The 19,223-nt window shown below is 39.1% G+C and overlaps 1 protein-coding gene across 6 annotated transcripts in view; it reads left to right on the forward strand.

Moving 5' to 3' along the window:
• The window catches only part of FAM227B (family with sequence similarity 227 member B), a 213,586-nt gene that overhangs the window by 175,019 nt on the left and 19,344 nt on the right, over positions 1–19,223 (forward strand). For all 6 annotated transcript variants that reach the window (XM_042988909.1, XM_042988907.1, XM_042988906.1 and 3 more), the window contains one exon: positions 19,102–19,179. In XM_042988909.1, coding sequence (XP_042844843.1) covers positions 19,102–19,179 — 78 coding nt within the window. The remainder of the gene's footprint in view (positions 1–19,101; positions 19,180–19,223) is intronic.

Raw genomic sequence — 19,223 nt, forward strand, 5'->3', positions numbered from 1 at the left:
TTGTTTCTATTTTAAGATAAGTAAACTGAGGCACAGGAAAGGTAACTTGCTAAGTGATTACACTTGGCTTCTATCCTTGGTAGTCTGGTTTCATAGCCAATACACTCTGATACTTAATTGTTTACTCAGAGAGAATGTGTAGCTCCAGAAGAAGATAAAAGTGTAATCTCATCTTTTAAGGATAATCACAACTCTGGTTTGGGGCAAGTGTGATAAGAGACAGGAAGCTCAACAGAGGACAAAAAAAAAAGGGATGCCATGATAATTTTCCTCATATTTCAGAATAGTTATTTGAAATTTCTGCAGTTGCTTCTGCATTAAATCATTTTGGAAGTTTTTCTCCAGACTTTTAAGATTGCATGATCATGCACATTCTGTTTCAAAATCCTTTTATTTAATTAATGAGAGATTTTAATGATATACTTTCTTAAGCTCAATACAGAGCAATATTCTATTTGATCACTATGCAGTTTTTAAATCAGAGTCTCGTGGGACAGATACATTTAAAAATAAATTTAAACATTATAGGTAATATTTCTTTTGATTTGGAGTGACTTGCCAAAGTCCTAAGAGGGAAGATTGCTTTATTGTCAATGTTTTAGATTTTGTATCTAAATACTGAGGAGACTGGAAATGTTGGTGGAGAGGAGGAGGCAGGGAACAAATGTAATTGTACTTCACAGGGGTGCTCATGATTCTGACAGGATTTTTAATGTACCTTCATAAGGAAAATAGTAAATTTTTAATGTTAATATAAAATTTATTGGTAGAAAATTTGAACGTTTTTATGAATGACCTTTGGGTATTTTTTTAAACTTGATTACTTAGTAATAGAGTTATGAGTAAAACAGGAAAAAGTGTTTACTTCTAGGACCCAGGACTGAATATATAATATATCTTTAAACTGTGTAGAATTGTGTACAAAATGTATTTGGAGCTCCTAATTTTCCCATCTCACATCGAGAAGGGATGTGATTTTGCAAATCACCTCAAGTTTTTAATGTGTTGAAAGTAGACTAACAACAACAACAAAAAATACCCAAAAGTCTGATGATTTCTTTTACATGTGAAACACAAGTTACTTTTTTAAAAAAAGATAAAGAAAACTCAGGAACAAAATGTTGGTGTAGTTTGTGTGGGTCCTATTAAAAAAGAATGTCTAACAGCTGCATCTATATTTCTAATATGAATTTAGAAGATTCACATTTGTTGTAGCTTGGAAAAAAAAATCTGAACTCAGTGCAGTGTGATACAGAGTGTTTGGTATTACTACAAAGACATGCTCCCACCATCACACACGCATATACAGACTTACTAACATGTAAAAACTGTCCAGGGGTGGATTACTACACCCTACAATTGAAAATAATGGGTAATAACAAGACCTAAACCAGCATAAAAATAAAAGCTATACAAAGGAATCATCTGTTGTGAATTATCTGTGATGTGGGAGAAGCAAGTAGCCAACAGTGGGGAAAAAACGAAAAGGAAGAAATCCTCAGACTCATGAAAGGTCACCAGTTCTGTATAACACTTGGTCTTCACACAGTAAGAGCCCAGTGGGAAACTCTTTGGAGCCATGTGCAACTTCTTTTCACTCTTATTTATAAAAATATTTTCAATGATCTTTGTCACATGTGCACACATAGATTTTTTCCCCCTCACCAATATGTGAATAGCAACCTGTGAGTTGTTTCTAAACAATATATCAAATATATTTTTTATTTCAAGTCAATGACATCTCAAGCTAATTGACATATACTAAGGATCTGGTAATCACATTTTTAAAAGGATAAATTAGCTAAAAGACAAATGTTCAAAAAAACCCTCTAATCCAGAACCCTCCCATCTAGTTATTTTTCTAGTAAAGACAAGATAAAATACTTTTTTTTCCCTCAGTTCTTCTAGAATTCTCAGAGTGCAGCAGATCTGAAGGCCTACACTACTAGAAAGCCTGTTCCATTGTTTATGAGATTGAACTCCCAAAATTTAACCGTCAGTTTCCTTCAGCTTCAAAAATACAGGTGCATATATGACAATATTTATCTTTTAATGAGGCCTTTCAGATAATAGAAACCAGATTTTAGCTTCCTGGAATGGGAGGTATTTTAAAAATACATTTTTGTTGGAAACACCCAGCACCAAGCCCTGTGGCAACACAGACACCCTCCACCAAAACACAATGGAGGCCTGATCTTTTCTCTAGCTGTCTGCAATGAGGAAAACCAGGGACAAGGTGTCCTAAGGCTGGGGAAAAGAAGAGATTGAAAAGGGAAGATAAGAGAGTAGAGAGGAATCCCAAAACTCTTTGTTGTACTGAAGGAGTCTCTAAAATTTACTCTAATTTGAACTCAAATTTGAGCTTCTTCTCCATCTGTACCAAGCAGATGGATTGGACTAGATAAATTTCAAGCCTTTTTGAATCCCGAGATTTATGATTCTGTTGGAGGAATTTGACTTTCCATGCTGTCAGTGGCTAAACTAGTAAAGAGCTCAATTTTTTTCCTGGAATGACAACATTCTCATTTTGTCAACTCACTGTAGAACCAGGTTCTTCAGAGGGTACACTGTCTCATTCTCAGGTGTCAGCTTCCCTAAAAGGCCACCAGAATAGCCAGTTGGCCAAGTAAAGCCAAGGAAGAATACCAATTTAGCAGAGCTTTAGTAGTGTCTCAAAATGGGTAAATTCGGGAATGATATTTATTAGTGTTTTAGGGCCTGAGTTGGATGATTTTTGAGTCTGGAGAGGTAAGGCAAGGAATTACTTGGGATCAGGCAGTGTTTAATTGGATTGGTGGCCCCAGTGAAGCAAGAGTCTTGAAGTGAGTTTTGATGAGCAAGCTACTTTTGCTGGTTCAGAGTCTTTTCTTTCAGGAGAAGGCATTTCCTGGAGTAAGCAGCTAAGTTATTTTTATTCTTATTCTCAGCATTGTTAAATATAGGGATAAAAAAAAAATATGCATGGTCCCTAAACTTTTTTAACACAGGGACAGCTTAATAAGACATTCTTCATTCATATTTCTATCTCCTCCTAACGACAACAATTAGACATCCATCCACAGACAAGAGTGCCTTTGTGGGGAACTGTGCAAACGGCACAATTCACTAAGGGACCTGAAGGAGTCTCACCCACCTGTAGGTCAGGTAATAGGCATACAGACCTCAGTTCCAGTTGTGGGTCCTGTAGTGGCCTGTAAACCACTCTAGCCCCTCATGGCTACAGTCTGGGAATCCCTGGAAAACACCTCATAGACCATCATCTATGGACAGGAAGGCCTTTGTGGAAGTCCAAGTTTCCAGTGGAGGGAAGTTGCAGCACTACTAAAGGAAAAGAAAAGAAAAGAAAAGAAAAGAAAAGAAAAGAAAAGAAAAGAAACATATATATATATATACATATATATATATATATATATATATGAGCGTGGACACACTGGAGAGGGTAAGAACGGTTAACAGTTTGACTTCACCCCTTCCCCAAGGTGAAACAGCATAAGGTCAAGAAAGATCTTCTTGGCTGTGATTTCTTACATGGGAGAAAGTGAGAGCATGTGAATGAGCATTCAGCTTTCCTAACTGTGGAAAGATCCATTTCTCAGACACAAGAAATAAGGATATCTTACCATTTACAACAACATGGATGTGATGAAATTATGAAATTTGGAAGTTTTGGGTTTAGAGCAAATGGCTAAGAAAGAATTTTTGTGATGTTTTGGTGCAAAAAGGTGATTTTATTATAGCACAGGGACAGGACCCGAGGGCAGGAAGAGCTGGATTGTGAGGAGTGACTGGTTATATACTTTTTAATTAGTGGGCATTAGGGATAGCATAAGTCTCTAAGGAATTTGGAAGCAAGGCTTTCAGGACCTTGAGGGGCTAGCTGCTGTTAAAGTTACTTTAGTCTTTAATAAAACATAAACGTTAAGGCAGACATGAGTTCCCTGAGGAAGGTCACACTCTGCATGTTTCTGGTATCTGTTGGGCTGCATGCTGTAAAGAAATTTAATTTAAGCTACATTTCTCTTGCCTTTGCTCTCCTCATCAGATGGATCTTGAGGACATCATGCTAAGTGAAAGAAATCAGATAAAGACAAATAGTGTATAATTCTACTCATCTATGGAATCTAAAAGAGCCAAACTCATAGAAACAGAAAGTAGAATAGTGGTTGCCAGGGGCTTGGGAGTGGGGGAAATAGGGAGATGCTGTGGTGATTATAGTTAACATCTGCATTACATACTTGCAAGTTGCTAAGAGAATAAATCTTAAATTTTCCTACCGTAAAAAAAAAAAAAAATGGTAATTATGTGAGGCGATATAGTTGTTAACTAATGCTACTATGGTAATCATTTTGCAGCATGTTAAGTGTATCAAATCAACATAGTTGTCCTATAAACTTACACAATGTTACATGTTAATTACATCTCAATAAAGCTGTAAAAGGAAAAAAAAAAATGCTGGGGCAGGAGAGTATGGATGCTCTAAATGCCCAGATTTGCTTCCAGAATAAGAGACTGATTTTTCAGCTGCTGAAAAACTACTATGGCAGAGAGCCTTCAGTTGCTAACACCTTACAAGGATTGCATCATTTAATGATAGTGGTCTCACTCAAAGTCATGCCCTATGGCAGATTATATTTTTCAAAAGTGGCCACAACAGTATCTTCCTTCCTACATGCTCTAGTTACAATATGACCTTGCCACTTGTCCCATCAGGAGATAGCATCTATGTCCACTCCCCTTGAATTTGGGTGGACTTTTCTATCTTCCTCAACCAATGGAGTGTGACTTCTGAAGCCAGGTTATAAATGGCTTTAAAGCTTCTACTGAAATGCTTCTGCTTTTGCTCTTGGAATGCTCTTAGAAACATCTTCTCCGTGAGGAGGAAGTCAGACCACATAGAAAGTCCATGCTCCAGCAAGCAGCCAGAGCTGAGGTTGAGCCACAGGCATCATCAAAAACCACACATGTGAGGAAGCCTTTGAGATGTCTCCAGCTCCAGCCACAACCTGACCCCAACTAAAAGCCACCAAACTGAGCCCAGTCAACATCCAAAACTATTGAGATAATAGTAACAAATGACAGTTGTTGTTTTATGGCACTAAGTCTGGGGTTGTTCGTTATGCAGCAGTAGATAACTGTACTATGCCCCCTTCAAAGGCAGCCCACATCCATTTACTAGTGTGATACATAAAGTCTCTGAGGTTGGGGCCTGTTCTACCTCAACTCAGAACAATTCTGAAGGGTCATCCCAGCTTTGGAACTCCCTATAGGTCAGCTTATACTTTTCCTTGAGACTGTTATCACAGTTCAAGTTCTTTCTCTGCCCAATTTTACTTCCTTCCTTTGCAAACCAGAGATGTTAATCCCAAGAGCACTCCGTAATAAACCTTCTGCACGCTGATCTCCATTTCGTATTCTGCTTCCAAAAAAGCCACCTGGGTTAGTATATTCCCAGTATTATTTATCACGGGGGAAATGGTGTTGGTTTCAGTTCTCACCATTACAGAGAAAACAATCCATTGATTGCTCACTGTTTTTCTTCTGGATCCCCAATAATCAATTAAATGCAAGCAGAGGAAAAAAAAACATACAGAAACTACATTTTTAAAAAAATGTAGCATTGTACAACGGATCTCATCTGCTACCATGAAATGAGGTTACCTGCTCCAAGAGTTTGGGCAGAATTGGTCAGGGGATTTCCAACATTTTCTAGAGTTATTTCTTGCTAAGGAAAGACCTTACCATTATCTAGAAGCAGGACCAGTTAAGTGCTGAATTAGACTAACAATCCCATATCTGTTAAGTCACTTTTGCATTGTTTAGAAGACATTTACAACTCAAAATCCTGTGATCTAGTAAGATTTGTATAGCATGTAAGTGCCTACTAGTTCATAATGGCCTTGACAACATGCTTTTAAGGGGAAACATGATGCGTGTGGACAAACTGTCAGCTATGTGCTGCAGAGATGACTATTATCTCTGCTGTCAGGGAACTTGTTGTCTAATAGGTGACCTTGTCTACAAGCTTGTCATCTGCACCCTAGGTACAGTCTTTTTCTGGCATTCTTCCTATGCTTACCTGAACAATTTCTGTTCTTCCCCATCCTGAGTGTTGAAAAGCTGCAGCACAGTGGCCTTCAAGAAAGATGAAGCCTTTAAATATCTAAGGAAGCACACTTCTTTTGTCTGGAAAAGTATGCAGTCTTCAGAGAAATGGGTAATTTTTTGCTTATTCTGGAAGCAGAGCAACAATTGAAACATAAGTGCTTAAGTATTAATCAATGGTATCTTAAACAGAGGCTTAGTCTGTAAGAAAATGGAAAGAAGTTCACCAGGTTGCTTTTTTCCATGAAATGAGCACCAAACGTGAGTCTGCTTCCTTTCTACAATCCCAGGTATTTGTCTGCATAATCCAGTAGTACGTCTTGGGGAAATCCCACCAGCAGGGTGAAAGAAAGAAGAGGGAGTAGAAGTGGGGAAACCGGAGTCAAAGAATCAAGCCAAGGGGCGCCTGGGTGGTTCAGATGGTTCAGCATCTGACTTCGGCTCAGGTCATGATCTCAAGGTTTGTGAGTTCGAGCCCCGCATCGGGCTTTCTGCTGTTAGTGCGGAGCCCACTTCGGATCCTCTGTCCCCCTCTCTCTTTGTCCCTCCCCACTCTCTCCCTCTCTCTTCCTCTCTCTCTTTCTCAAAAATAAATAAATATTTAAAAAAAAAAATCAAGCCGGAACATAGGAAAGCACTGAAGCAAAAGAGGCACCTGTCAATGTCAATCTTGACAGCCATCAAGGGTTACAGTAAGGGGTCAGTCAGCTCACTGTGCCTTTGACTCCCATATCCTAGAGAGTACTGTTAGGAAAGGAAAGGACCTACTCACCCTGAGGCAATTAAGAGAGAAGTTGCCCGGTCTTAGGCATTATATAAGGCAAAAGGTGCAAGAACTATCAAGGTGAAATAAATGGACTCCGAAAAAGGCAAGACTCACAATGTCCTCAGGGAGATTCTGAAAATAATTTAAGAGATGGACCTTTCATTGGTTCTTACTGTGTACACTCAGTTTTGTGGAAAAGGTGGTTTTCTTTTTCTCACTGTTCTGATACCTTGATAGCTTCTCCAAGTAAGAGTTAACAAACTTAATAGTTTTGACTAGATAAACATATAGTGAGAAAACCAAGGCTAGTATGTGATCTATTCAATCATATTTTACAATATTACATAAAGTGATAATATATACTATTTTGAGCAAGATTTAAAGAAATAGAGGGGCGCCTGGGTGGCTTGGTCAGTTAAATGTGCAACTTTGGCTCAGGTTCACAGCTTAAGAGTTCTGAACCCCGCGGGCTCTGTGCTGATAGCTCAGAGCCTGGAGCCTGCTTCAAATTCTGTGTCTCCCTCTCTCTCTCTGCTCCTCCCCAGCTTGCACTCTATCTGTCTGTCTCTCTCTCAAAAATAAGTAAACATTCAAAAAAGAAAAAAGAAATAAAGTAATAGAAATATGTTCATAGAATTAGGTATTTATTATGTTTTTTATAATTTTGAAAATGCACTGTCCCATATGTTAGCCACTAGCCATGTGTGGCTATTTAAACTTATATTTAAATTAATAAAATTAACTATAAGTAAAAATAAAGGTCTTCAGTTATACTGTCACATTTCCAGTGCTCACTATCTGTGTGTGACTGTTGGATAGTGGATAGTGCAGATACTAAACATTTCCATCATCATAAAAATGTTCTATGGACCTCACTGTCTTGGGTAAGAAGGAAAGTTTAATCTATTCACAGAACTTGAGATGTCACTTGGGATATCAGACAGCCAGTATGTACAGAACTTTGTTTTGCCTTGCTACTTGCAGACTTCTAATTTTAGAAGTTGAGTGGCTTAAGAGGCACCTGCATGACTCAGTCGGTTAAGCGTCCGACTTTGCCTCAGGTCATGATCTCACTGCTCATGGGTTCAAGCCCCGCGTCGGGCTCTGTGCTGACAGCTCGGAGCCTGGAGCCTGCTTCAAATTCTGTGTCTCCCTCTCTGCCCTTCCCCTGCTTGTGCTCTGTTTCTGTCTCAAAAATAAATAAACATTGAAAAGAAATTTAAAAAAAACGTTGAGTGACTCAAGATTACCTATTATCTTATTCATCATTATTCACCCATACAACAAAATTATCAACAAATTTAATTCTCTCTCATATTTTACTTATTTTGGTTGGATTTTGTCCCTTGTATCCTAGTTTTGTTTAATTTTTTTTTTTTTTTTTTTTTTTTTTTGCTCAGGGGTAACTACTTTTAGCATCATGCAGAATTTTGCACTGTATCTCATGGCTTCAATCCATAGAAGAAAGCTTACCACTCTTTACAAGCCCCCTGGGTCAATAACTTTATAAGTACCCTAGATCTGTATAAAATTCTTTGATTGCCTTTTGATAGTCAGATATTTGATCTGTGGATTCCTTTTATTTAATTCCCACTGATGATAATTTAGGTCAGTTACCAGAATAACCTTGTTAACTCTCCTGCTAGGCTCTCAAGGACTCCTTAAAAGAGATTTTGGTGGAGTCTAAAAGAGATTTTAAATTTAAAAAATATATCTGACTTATTTAATAGAGCACTTTATATGCAGACAAACATCATAGAAGCATGGTAGCATAAGTGACACCCAAGTATTTAAATTTGCTCTTAGAAAAGAAAAGGAGGTTTTATTTTTATTTTTAGATGACTTTTAATTGAAGCTATTCTAAACTTTGTCGAGTAGGTTTCTAAGTTTCCTCCTTTTGCAAACTGCCAGTTAAGAGTGTAAGCCAAGTTAAAAAAAAAATGGGGGGGGGGGTGTAGCAAATGAACATCACACCTTTTTTTTAAGAACTTGAGGAACAAAGGTTTTGTGTTACATGAGTTAAGTATGCACATGTGTATTGTAAGCATTTTGCAGCCACCTTGAGTCAAAGACAATTACAAAATTGCTTGTTAAGATCCAGCCTTTTTTTCTTGTAGACCCAGTGTAAGTTCTCTTTAGCCTTTTTTTCTTTAAGTTTCTTTTAATAAAATACACAAGACACAAACCACAATTCAGCAAACTAGTTAGTAAACTAATGGAATGAATAGACTTTTGTGCTTTAGGTAATCAGGTTCCAGGGGACGAGTTGTATCAATTTTTTAGCTGCAATTCGGATTTTAGATTATAAACATGGCCCATTGGGGAAAAAAGGGGGGAGGGGGAAGCAGGAGGGATTTGCATCTTGGAGAGTTAGAGTTAAGATTTTTTGTTTGTTTTTAAAAAAAAAAAAATTAATGTTTATTTATTTTTGAGAGAGACAGAGACAGAGTGTAAGGTGGGGAGGGGCAGAGAGAAAGGGAGACAGAATCTGGAGCAGGCTCTAGGCTCTGAGCAAGCAGTCAGCACAGAGCCTGACGCGGGGCTCAAACCCACAAACCGCGAGATCATGACCTGAGCCCAACTTGGACGCTTAACCAACTGAGCCACCCAGGCACCCTGAGGTTTTTTTTTTTTATTACTATACATGTGGTAAAGCCCAATTTATATCAAATAACAGAAGAAAATTTCATTTTCAAATAGTTTAAATGATTTCAACCATTGGGGAAAAAATGGATATTCTTACTATACATGCTACTAGTCAATAAAAAAAAAAAATCAAGTGGAAAAGCTGTAGCTTTATGAATGCTTAGAATTTAGGACTGAAAAGCAGTATCTCAATTAAATACAAAAATTGACTATAATTTTGTGTTCACCTAAACTATTTCTCTTCCCTGAAGGTGGGCAGGCAAAGGAGAAACTAAATGAAATCTGCACTGTTACTTTGCATTCACCCCATAAAAATCACTGCCAGTTTATGGCTCCAAGTGATTCAGTGAGATGCTCCAAGATTTCCCAACGTAGAAACCCTATCCTAATTTACAGCTGAAGTCCTGTGTACTTAAGAGCAAACAAATGGGCTCCTTTGGGGGTTATCTCACATCCATTTGTTTCTATTTTGTGAGTAGTAATCCAATTTGGCCCATCTCAGGGGAGTAGGGGCTCTAGAATTTCTGTTTTTATAGGAGGGGCTTAGGTATTCAATACAGTTACAAACAAGGTGCTAAATTTGCAAAACAAACCCAAAATTTGTTTGTTTATTTGGTGTAGCCTTGTGAGTGGAGGAGGGTTGATGGAAAGAATGGGGATGGCTAATTTCCGTCCAAACAACCCTTGCGCTGTATCTATGCAAGGGTATAAACTATAAACGTTGTGGAATCAATAAATCAACAAGTTGTTTATCCAGTCGTATCAGAGAGCCAACTGTTGCCCATGACTAAATTTTCCACATAACTACAGCCAACCGTCTAAAGCATCAAAATTTGTTTTAACTGTTTTAATGAAAATTTTCTTCAAAGATATATTATACTTCCCGGATTTCTTAAACAATATAGCAAACACAGTTAACTTTCTGATGATGACCAGGCTTCTCAAGATGAAATCTATGATTCAGCTACCCCGAAATCTCAGTAAGAATGCTTGTTGAGTAGGCCAAGAACACTAAACACCTCCTGAATACCTCTTCCATAACCAGCACTGGTACCCGTGTGAAGGTGCCAAGCACTTCAACAGTGAAGGCAGGAAATACTGTCATTGGTGACAGAATACTACCTAAGTTGCTGTAGCAGCATATCCAATCTGACACAGCCCTGCACTAAAGCCGAACCGACTGCTAGACTTTTAGAGTCTTGTGCTTGTTTTTCATAGTTCTTCTATCTTCCACTTGAAAAACTGCCTGTTGTTATCTCTCATTCCTACTGAGTCCCATAATTCAAACACCACGTCTTTCTCATCTTTGTGTCTCCATGCCTAGTAAATGCTCTGTCAAGTTTGTTGAATGCTTTTAGTTAAGCCTGTGTTAATATTTCTGGTAACCCTATTCCCTCAATTTTCTGAACTCTGCTATAAACCCACTGCTAATAATAAGTATGAAATAATGAGACTTACTAAAACCCCTATTTCACAGGTAATACCAGAGTGAGATTCCAACAGTGGCACTGTCTCCCATAGAATAAGGCACATGGGGTTGGTAATCACTGGTTAAAAAATTCCTGGATACATGGTTGTGTTGTGGATGTTTGACACTCTTGTAAAATCTAACATTAAAATATTTGAAGTGTAAGCAAAGGTAAACAGTAAGCAGAAGACAACTATTCTAAGATCAGTTTGGGCCCCAGGCTAAGTTATTTTAAGAATTCAGTGTTTAGGATTAGGAATTAAATGAGTTCTCATATATAAAGGACAAGACTGTGGCCACTGTTTTCTGCCTCGGCTCCTTTTATAACTTACACAATAGCATTATGTGTAGAACGGATACTTTGGTCTGAAACCTGATAATCTCATTAGAAATTCTAAAGATACTCCAAGAAATATATCTAAGGGATGTGGGGTAGCCAGCACAGCCTCCTGTAGCTTCATTCTAGAACAGTACTTCTGACAGACAGAAGCAAAATTTGCCCGTGGGACATTCTTTTCCTGAGTTTCACACATGCCCAACTTCTCAAAGACAGAGTACTTCCTTCCTAGAAGCTTTAGGTTCTTCATCTATATTATAATCAAAATGGACCCTACAATTTCTAAGTCCCCTTGTTTCATTAATACTCTGTGTTTCAACTTTATTTTTTTAATTTTTATTTGTGTGTGTGTGTGTGTAAAAGAGAGAGAGAGAGAGAGAGAGAGAGAGAGAGAGAGAGAGAGAGAGAGAATCTTAAGCAGGCCCCATGCTTATCACAGAGCCCAATGAGGGACTCAATCCCATGACCCTGGGAACATGACCTGAACGGAAATCAAGAGTTGGACACTCAACCAACTGAGCCACGCAGGTGCTCCAAATACTGTGTGTTTCTAAAGGGAGGTCAAATAACCCAGAGTCTGAAGTGAGGTCTTTAGGATGCCTCCAGGCTTTAGTGTGTCATATCCCAACCACAGCTGCTGTGAAGTCCTAGAACAGGACCATTTTATTTGTACTCAGATGGCTCCTTGTCCATTTAGTGGCTGGCCATATAAACTCCATGCAGCATTACATGAGGAAACCCAGTGTGAGGTCAGTTCAGACAGTGGGATTGGAAAACATGTTGCCACAGTCATCCCCAAGGAATAAAATAGAGCCGTTCTTCATAGTTTATAAGCTGTAAGTGCTCTAATTTTCTACACAGTTGGGGGAAATTGATGACTTTATGTATCCAATGAGGATAAAAATTAGGCTATTCATTAACAGACATTAACAGAAGTCTACTAAAAGCCATCACCACTGAATAGTGCAAGAAAGTGCTGACGTTTTAGTCAGTATCAACATCATGCAGCCCAGAACTCATTTCACAGCACAAGTATATAACTCTGACCAAATTCTGTGGGCAATGAGAATGACCTTATAAAGAACGTATACCCAGTTCATTTTAATAATGACATATGTTCAGAATTAATAATTTATAAGAAAAAAAACATAGTTCTGTGTCTTAATACCAGTAGTACATAATGAATGTTCAAGGAAGAAAATCCAATTAGGTCAGAGTGACAAGCCTGGTCTCACTCATAAATACTTCATCGTGGGAACCATGCTCAAGAGCACAATATGACTTTGGAGAAGGATAAAATCTGTGAAATTCTAACAGGCAATCTGAGAGAGAAATTAAATATTACCAGGAAATGGCAGCATGCAAATTAAATTTCAGCAGCTCAAGACCCTATACACTTTAGGAAAAATACATCATTAGTTGTGCTCATCATTCTACAAAAAGAATGATATGCAGCTTTCTTTGATTTTTACTCAGGAGAAGATCTTAAGAGTTTCAATCACTAAATGTAGCCAGAAGAGTAAAGACAGATATTAAAAAGTAAAAGTAAAGACAGATATTAACCGGGTATCTTCAGGTATTGCTTGTTTCAGGAAGATTGCTAAGCCTTTTCTTCTAAAGCTGCTTGACTTAGGGGTGCCTGGGTGGCTCAGTCGGTTGAGCATCCGACTCTTGACCTCGGCTCAGGTCGTGATCTCACAACTTGTTGGTTCGAGCCCCACATCGGGCTCTGCACTGGCAGTGTGGAGCCTGCTTGGGATTCTCTCTCCTTCTCTCTCTGCCCATCCCCCTCCCCCATCTCTCTCAAAGTAAATAAATAAAAACCTAAAAAAAATAAAATTAAAAAAATAGGGGCACCTGGGTGGCTCAGTCAGTTAAACATCTGAGTCTTAGTTTCGTTTCAGGTCATGATCTCACAGTTTGTGAGTTCGAGCCCCACGTTGGGCTCTGTAGCTGGCAGCGTAGAGCCTGCTTGTCTCTTTCCCTCTCTCTGACTCTCCCCTGCTTGTGTTTTCTTTCTCTCTGTCTCTCAAAATAAATAAACTTAAAAAAAAAATTAAAAAAACAATAAAGCTGCCGGACTTTTTCACAGTCTGTGACAGGTAAAGGGGGAAAAAAACGAAAGGTGGAAATCTGGCATAACTGGCAGGCTTCTTGCTGATGCAATGAACTGGACCACAGCCTCTGTTTTCAATCATGAGCATCACACCAGGCCCAAGCTAAGCAAGAACACGGCTGTCTTTCCCCAGAACTCAAAAGGACTTGAGTTTAGAGAGACACAGTCCTCCTTTGCTGGATTTGGAGGTGGGGAGGGAGAGGGGGGATGTCATACTGGAAAACACAATTGGGGAAGAGGGGAGAAATTGGTTATTTCATATAAGAAGACCCAGCACAATTTTTCCATCAGGGCAGTAGAGCCCCTCTGGTACAAACACTCTGAAATCTTTTGCAAACATTAAAATAAGGACTACAAAATTTGGATGCATGGCGAAATTATGATAGTGGCATAAAGAAAGCAACGATGCCATTATAACAATAATGTAAAATATATATTTGTATATGACAGATGGAAAGGCACATAGAAAATGAAAATAGTTTTATTTTTTGGAAAGTGGGATCCTGGGATAATTTTTTCTTGGTTTTTGATTACACTGATGCTACTATAATAATTCTTTGTACAGTAATATATTTTTTTACTTTTATTGAGATATAATTGACATATGGCATTGTGTAACTTTCAAGTGTACAGCATGGTGATTTCACTCACCTGTATTGAGAAATGATTACCACAGTAATATTTTTAAGTCTTGCTGAAACATTTGTCAAAATGAGCAGATTTTGTGAAGTTTAGTTTTTGTCCACTATAATTATTTAAAATGAGGCTTTCACTACTTCTCTTTTAGATTTGAGGACACTAATGTATCCCTTAAGTTGTCATTCATTGAATAGTCAAAAATGTTACTTACGCAGAATGAAATCTCAAAGCCAAAGTTTGAAAGTAACTTGGATCCAGCCTAAGAAAGTTTTAGTTTGGAATTTTACCATTCAGACTTGATTCATATCAAGAGAAAACTGAAGTTCACATGGACACTTATTCCAGTAGGTTCATTTAGAAGGTCCCTGAAGACAAGGTAATTTGTACAGTGTGATCAGAACTCGTGGATGTAACTTCTGAAGACAATGCTGTGTTTCTGACCATAGGTTGCCAGAACAATTGGTTGGAAACAGGAAATTCCAGGTGATAAGCTGGCTGTTCAATAATAGCTACTATTCAAATATAACCTACATCACTATGAAATGTCTCTCCCAGAGTAAAATGAACTGCCCTCAGAAGCACACTGAAAACAGAAACCCAGTCCAAAATGAGGCTGTGACCAGGAAAAGGGTTCCTGGGATGCCCTCCGTCAGGCAACAAACAAGACTGTGTGGGGTAGAGCTATTTTCATGTAAGTAAAGCCGCCAGCCACCCTTTTATTTTGTCAAGAATCTCAAGCAGAATTCTAGAGATACGGTAAAGATCCCATCACAGTGCATGTTGGATATCCAACAAATGTTAACTCTTTGTATTTCCACTCCATTTCCAACTATTGCCCCACCCCCTTACCACCACCTAAAATATAGTGTCTTTGAGGATTTTTAGTTAACTCTAGCCGCCTACGATGTTTGGTATACTAATCAAGAAGCAGGCTAACTTAAGTTGGTACCACGCTTTCCTGGGCCCAGGTGTTAAACTGTTAGGAGAAGTGCAATGTCAGCCTTCTGCACAGGTATTGATTAGACCTGAGATCATTTAAGAGCTGGCCAACAGGCCGGACCCCCTGCCCCAAACTGTCATCTGTACCACCAGGTTTGGTGCCCCAAATATTTTGTTAGAAATTCCAATGTCCAAAAAAAAAAAAGGAAGGAAGGAAGGAAAGAAACAAAGAGAAAGAGGAAGGAAGAAAAAGAGAGGGAGAAAGGAAGGGAGAAAGAGAAAGAAAGAAAGAAAGAAAGAAAGAAAGAAAGAAAGAAAGAAAGAGAAAGAAAGAAAGAAAGAAGAGAGAAAGAGAGAAAGAAAGAGAGAAAGAAAGAAAGGGAATATAATATTATATTCTATGTCTACAATATTATTTCATCTTTAGGCTGTAGGACACCTATTTTAAAATAGCCTTGTATTCTATCATCTCCACCTTTAAAGCATATCTTGAAACTATCCAGTTTCCACTGTTACCACCCTAGTCCAAGCACGGCTACCACTTTCGCTTCAACTATGGAGAAAGCCCCCTTTAGAGCCTCCCTTTTTCTCCACTTTCCACAAGCCATTCATCACACAGTCAAGGGATAATTCAATTAAGTCCCTTGCTTAAAAGCTTCCAACAGCTTCCTCTTGCACTTTGCCATCGGCTACGAAGTCCCTTAGAAGACCCAGCCCCACCTATCTGATTTCATCTCCTACCTCTCTGCCCTCACTCACTCTACTCCAGCTACACTGCCCTTTCTCCTACTCAAATGTCACGGCCAGCTCCATTTCTTCTGATACTCAGGCCTTCTCTAGCTAATGTTGTGCACCCCCAAACACATTCCCAGCCATTCTCTTCTCATGCACTGTTTTACTGCCCTTATAGTACTTACCACTATTTAATCAGTTTATTTGTTTGTTATGCCCCCCTTTAAACAGGGGACTTAATTTGAGTATACGTTGACTTCTCTGTGGTGAATGGTTTATGGAAAGTGTACATGCTCTAGAATATGAGCTATATGAGAGTGGAAACCTTTATATCTTATTCACTGCTCAATCTCCAGGGTCCAGAAGAGTGCCTGGCACACAACAGGTGCTCAAAAAGTAATTGTTGAATGAGTAATGGTATCACCCAATTAGGTTTATTTGTTTTCAAATCGACCTTTATGACTGACTTACTTGTCACTCCTCCTTCTTAAAGAGATTCTCTCCTTTGGTATATGCTACTGTGTTAGTTATACCAGTTCCTGGCTCCTCCCCTTCTTCTACTCCTAATCCCTAAAATCTCTCTTCATCAAGATTCTTTCTTTTCCCACTTCATTCTTCCCCAGGGTCTCATTAATTCTCACTGTTTCAACCATCACCTCTGAAGAGAGTCTCCATTTTCATATCTACTCCCATTGATCTCTATCTGTGTTTATTGAGAGTTTCTAATTGAACATGCCCGTTATTAAAATACCTTTTCATCCCCTGTAGTACATCGTCCAAAATGACAGACTTCCCCATCTCTATAAAATAATTCCATCATTATCCTAGTCACATTTGATCTCTCCCCCTCCCTATCTCTCATCCAGCCCCCATACCCAATTAATAAACAAATTCTCCTTCATTCCTTTACAGAATCTCGAATTCCATCCCACATCTCTCTTAGCCTTTTGCCCTTACCTTAGTGATGGGTCTGAACTTCTGAAATTAAATAGGCTCATATTCTATTTCATGGAAAATCAGAACAGGAAGAGAGCCACAAGACCACCTAACTAAACCCCCATCCCTTACAGACAAGGAAAAAGAGGGCCAGCCTGGCTAACTACCTTGGCTACCATGTCTTAAATGGTAAGTTCTGACCACAGTGCCAGAACCAGAGCTCAGTCTCCAGGATAGCACTCCCTCTACAATCTTTGGGTAATGGCCCATCAGTGCCAGCCAAGGAGAGAGGAAGAGCTAAGAGAGTCCTGAAATAAGAGCATCAAGAGAGAAGATGAGTAAAGGATACTGAAGAAACACACTTTGTTGACTTCCCAATTTTGCTTCATGGTGCCTTGAAAAGGGCTGTATCTTGAATGAGTCTTTGAAGCCAATAATGATTATTCGTCCTGTGCACATGCAGTTGCTGGTCTGCCTCCTGGGGTGCCAGATGCTATCAGAGTACTGATTTAATTTCCACCTACACAGTACAAATGAACTTTCCATCAGGAACCATAAGTTCAGGAACCATATGCCATTGTGACATTAACCAGTGAAGTCAGGCTCCTCTCTTTCTTGAAGGAAAATCTTATTCTAAAACCTAGATATAATTAAGGGGGAAAGAAAACTTGGAACGTATCAATGAATAGTCTTCTCTAAAGCCTATTTCAGAGACTTTTGATCCATTTTAGGGTAATATAATCACCCAGCACCTCTCAAACTCTGTGCTTGGTAGGATGGAGTGTGTTCTGCTGTCAACACTGCTTCCCTCTATGGTCAGTGATGCTGTTAAGAAGCCTGCTTAAGGATGAGCACTGAGTGTTGTATGGAAACCAATTTGACAATCAATTTCATATTAAAAAAAAAAAAAAAAAAAAAAAGCCGGGGCGCCTGGGTGGCTCCGTCGGTTAAGCGTCCGACTTCAGCTCAGGTCACGATATCGCGGTCCGTGGGTTCGAGCCCCGCATCGGGCTCTGGGCTGATGGCTCAGAGCCTGGAGCCTGCTTCCGATTCTATGTCTCCCTCTCTCTCTGCCCCTCCCCCGTTCATGCTTTGTCTCTCTGTCTCAAAAATAAAATAAAAACGTTAAAAAAAAAATTAAAAAAAAAAAATCCTGCTTAAACAGGTTCTGTGACCAACCCAGAGAACTTACCGCTTCTAGCATTGCTGAGAAAGTAGTCTTGAGTGCAGAGAAAACCAGGTGACCTTTTCCTTGATTCTAAGACCTTGATTTTCCAATTATAAGTGATTGAAGATAATTCCTGAGTAGTTTAGAGCTTCATAGGAAAGACATGAATTTTATGTAAGTTCATTTTGAGAATCTTTCTTGTGGAGCCATTCATCTTTTTCCTTCTAGATACCTCAGCTGAGATGCAATGCTCAGGAAGTTAAGGTCATAAAGTTAAGTACCTATGTGGTCCTGCCTCCGGAGACCAAATCCACTGGACTGCTCCTAACATTCTCATACCAGATAAATAAGATTAAAATGAGCATCAAGGACAGCCTTGAAAGAGACCATAAATAATGCAGTCAGAGAAAGACAGAGGTAATACTGAAGAGTGCTTCAGGAGGAGGAGCGGAGGCCATACAAGGACAGTCTCATGCCCTGTGTCTTGGCAATCACAGAGGTTTAAAGAGCTCCTGGTTTATCAGTGAGGCTAAGGTCTTCTCTTAACACAAACCGAGAGCTGCCTCCTGGAGTCATTCGCCAATTGCTGAAGGGAAGGGAATTCAGAAGGGAAGTGCCTGCTTTGTTAGGCACGAATGTGGGTTTAAGACCAGGGTTAGGAGCACAACCACAGGCTGTACCAGAAACAGGTGGGACAAGAGCCCCGGGCTTTTTAACAGCACACTTACACCTTCTACTTACCATCTTTCTTCCCTGTAATAACTAAGGCAACCAACATACACTGCCATGCACCTCCGGAGCCTTTCAGAAGTCAAGAAACCTTGAGGTTCTTGGTATATGTAGAAATGAAGAAATGCTTAAATAGGTTAAAAAATTTTGATACATTTTAAATATTTAATTTAACAAATTGCTGCTTTTAATGTACATACACATGCATGTGTGCATGCACAGGCACACACACAAAACACCACAAAAAAAGGTAATTACAGAATTTAAGAAACTATTAAGTCTGAGTGCACTGTGGGTGGTGTAGTTCAGATTATGGGACACAGTTTAACGTGGTCTAATGGATCCTCCTTCTTTCTGTCTTCTCAGTTTAAATCTGGACGTAATATTCATGTCCACACTTGAGACCCTTCATGAATGGGAAGCCTGGGCGAGATGGCCCTCTTGGTCCCCCCAGTAATGGATACTGTCCTACTCTCCCAAATGTTCCTAATTACAAATCTTTCCTTAACCATAAGCCAATCACACCACCTGCTCCGACTTACCGTGATATCATAAAAGAAGCAAAAAGACAGTTTGCAAAGAATCAAAAGGATTTTAGGATGTAAGTTGATGCCAAACTGTTGTTAAATGTAAAATCATAAGTGC

This window comes from Panthera tigris, chromosome B3 (genome assembly GCF_018350195.1).
Source record: "Panthera tigris isolate Pti1 chromosome B3, P.tigris_Pti1_mat1.1, whole genome shotgun sequence".
NCBI classification, from domain to species: Eukaryota; Metazoa; Chordata; class Mammalia; order Carnivora; family Felidae; genus Panthera; species Panthera tigris.